This window comes from Apis dorsata, unplaced genomic scaffold, assembly GCF_000469605.1.
Source record: "Apis dorsata unplaced genomic scaffold, Apis dorsata 1.3 scaffold_997, whole genome shotgun sequence".
In the NCBI taxonomy this organism is placed as follows: domain Eukaryota; kingdom Metazoa; phylum Arthropoda; class Insecta; order Hymenoptera; family Apidae; genus Apis; species Apis dorsata.
Window position 1 is genome coordinate 68,527 of NW_006264098.1, and position 1,910 is coordinate 70,436.

At 22.6% G+C, this 1,910-nt stretch overlaps 2 protein-coding genes across 2 annotated transcripts in view; one reads left to right on the plus strand and one right to left on the minus strand.

Moving 5' to 3' along the window:
• LOC102677409 (activating signal cointegrator 1 complex subunit 3) overlaps positions 1-1,910 on the minus strand; it is a 33,328-nt gene that overhangs the window by 22,823 nt on the left and 8,595 nt on the right. The gene's annotated exons all lie outside the window — the stretch shown is intronic.
• Positions 1-1,910, plus strand: part of LOC102677905 (E3 ubiquitin-protein ligase RBBP6-like) — a 19,298-nt gene that overhangs the window by 2,103 nt on the left and 15,285 nt on the right. The window contains 5 exon segments of the mRNA XM_031514454.1: positions 439-622; positions 748-982; positions 1,145-1,384; positions 1,466-1,632; positions 1,748-1,910. The exon segment at positions 1,748-1,910 is cut by the window's right edge and continues 49 nt beyond it. Coding sequence (XP_031370314.1) covers positions 457-622; positions 748-982; positions 1,145-1,384; positions 1,466-1,632; positions 1,748-1,910 — 971 coding nt within the window. The 5' untranslated portion in view covers positions 439-456.

Below are 1,910 nucleotides of genomic sequence, written 5' to 3' on the forward strand. Positions count from 1 at the left end.
TTACAAATTATTTACAATGTTATTTACAAATATAAAAAAATAATACAAAATTATTATTTTGTATTATTATTGTATTATATTGTATTATTTGTATAATTATTATTTTACAAATAATACAAATATATACATATATATATACATATATATATATAATTATAAATTAAAAAATATGATTTATATTTTATAATAAAATGCAATAAAATAATTATTATTATATTTCAAAATCTTAAATAGATTTCTGAAAATTTTTATTCTATTTGAAATTCAAATTCTATGTATTTTAATTTAAATGTATTACATAATATTTGTAATGTAATGTATAAAATTTGAATATTTATAAAAAAATATAATTATTTAATATTTTGTGAACAATGTTCTTATTCTGAATTATATATTTTTTAAATAAGCATTATTTTATTTTTTATTATTCCTTTCTAGGATATATAAATAACAAAAATGTCTGTACACTATAAATTCAAATCTACGTTGGACTATGATACAGTATCCTTTGATGGATTACATATTTCTGTAGCAGATTTGAAGAAGGCTATTTTTCATCAAAAACGTATAGGAAAAAATACTGATTTTGATCTGCAAATAACAAATGCACAAACTAAGGAAGGCAAATATAAAATATTTTTATTTTTTTTATTCATTTGTTTATTAATAAATAATTTTAAATAATTGTTTCTATAATAATTATCAGTTATAATATAGTAATTGTACAATATAAAAATATTCTTTCAGATTATACAGATGATAATGCATTAATTGCAAAAAATACTAGTCTTATTGTTGCTAGAGTTCCATTAACAGTTCAGCAAAAACGATCTTGGGACAGAAATGAAACTCCTTCTTTTAGTAATTTAAAAGATGAATCCAATTTAGGCAGAGCTGTAGATCTTACAAGACTTGATGGTTCAGAAGAAGATAAAATACGAGCAATGATGACTCAATCTACACAAGATTATGATCCCTCTAAGTAGGCTTTTTTGCAAGCAAAATTTTTATTATATTTTATTCTGCATATAATTTTATTTATTTATATCTTTATTTTCTATTTCAAATCATTTTTTTTATATTTGCATATTAAAACTATATATTTATTTCACTAATATATCTATGCTTTATGATACATTTTTAGTTATATGAAAATACGTGGAGCCAATCAAACTGGTGATGTACCTGCAAATTATCGTTGTTATAAATGCCATCAACCTGGACATTGGATTAAAAATTGCCCACTTGGAACAAATCAAGAACCTATAGAAATTAAAAAAAGTACAGGTATTCCAAGAAGTTTTATGGTTCCAGTTGAGGGACCAAGAGTTCCTGGTGCTATGATGACGCCAACGGGTCAATATGCTGTACCAGCTATTGATCAGTATGTTTTAATATATGATAAATTAAATAAATAAATATGTCATATATAAAAAAGTTTATTTAATTTATTCTTATATTTTAGTCAAGCTTATAAAGAAGGTAAAAAAGAACGTCCACCATTTTCGCAAGATCCAGAGCCTGCTATAGAAAAACCAGAAATTCCAGAGGATTTGTTATGCAATATTTGCAAAGATCTTTTAACAGATGCAGTAATGATACCATGTTGTGGAAATTCATTTTGCGATGAATGTAAATTTTTTTTTATAACTTTTTATAATTTTTATATTTATTTGTAACTTAGAATTTATTATTAATTTTACATGTTTATTATATATATGTATATATATATATTTATATTATATAGGTATTCGGACATTTTTATTAGAATCAGAAGAACATGAATGTCCAGATTGTAATGAGAAAGATGTTTCACCAGAAACGCTTATTCCAAATCGTTTTTTACGAAATGCTGTAATGAATTTTAAAAATGAGACTGGATATGCTAAAAGGCAAACATATAGACAATC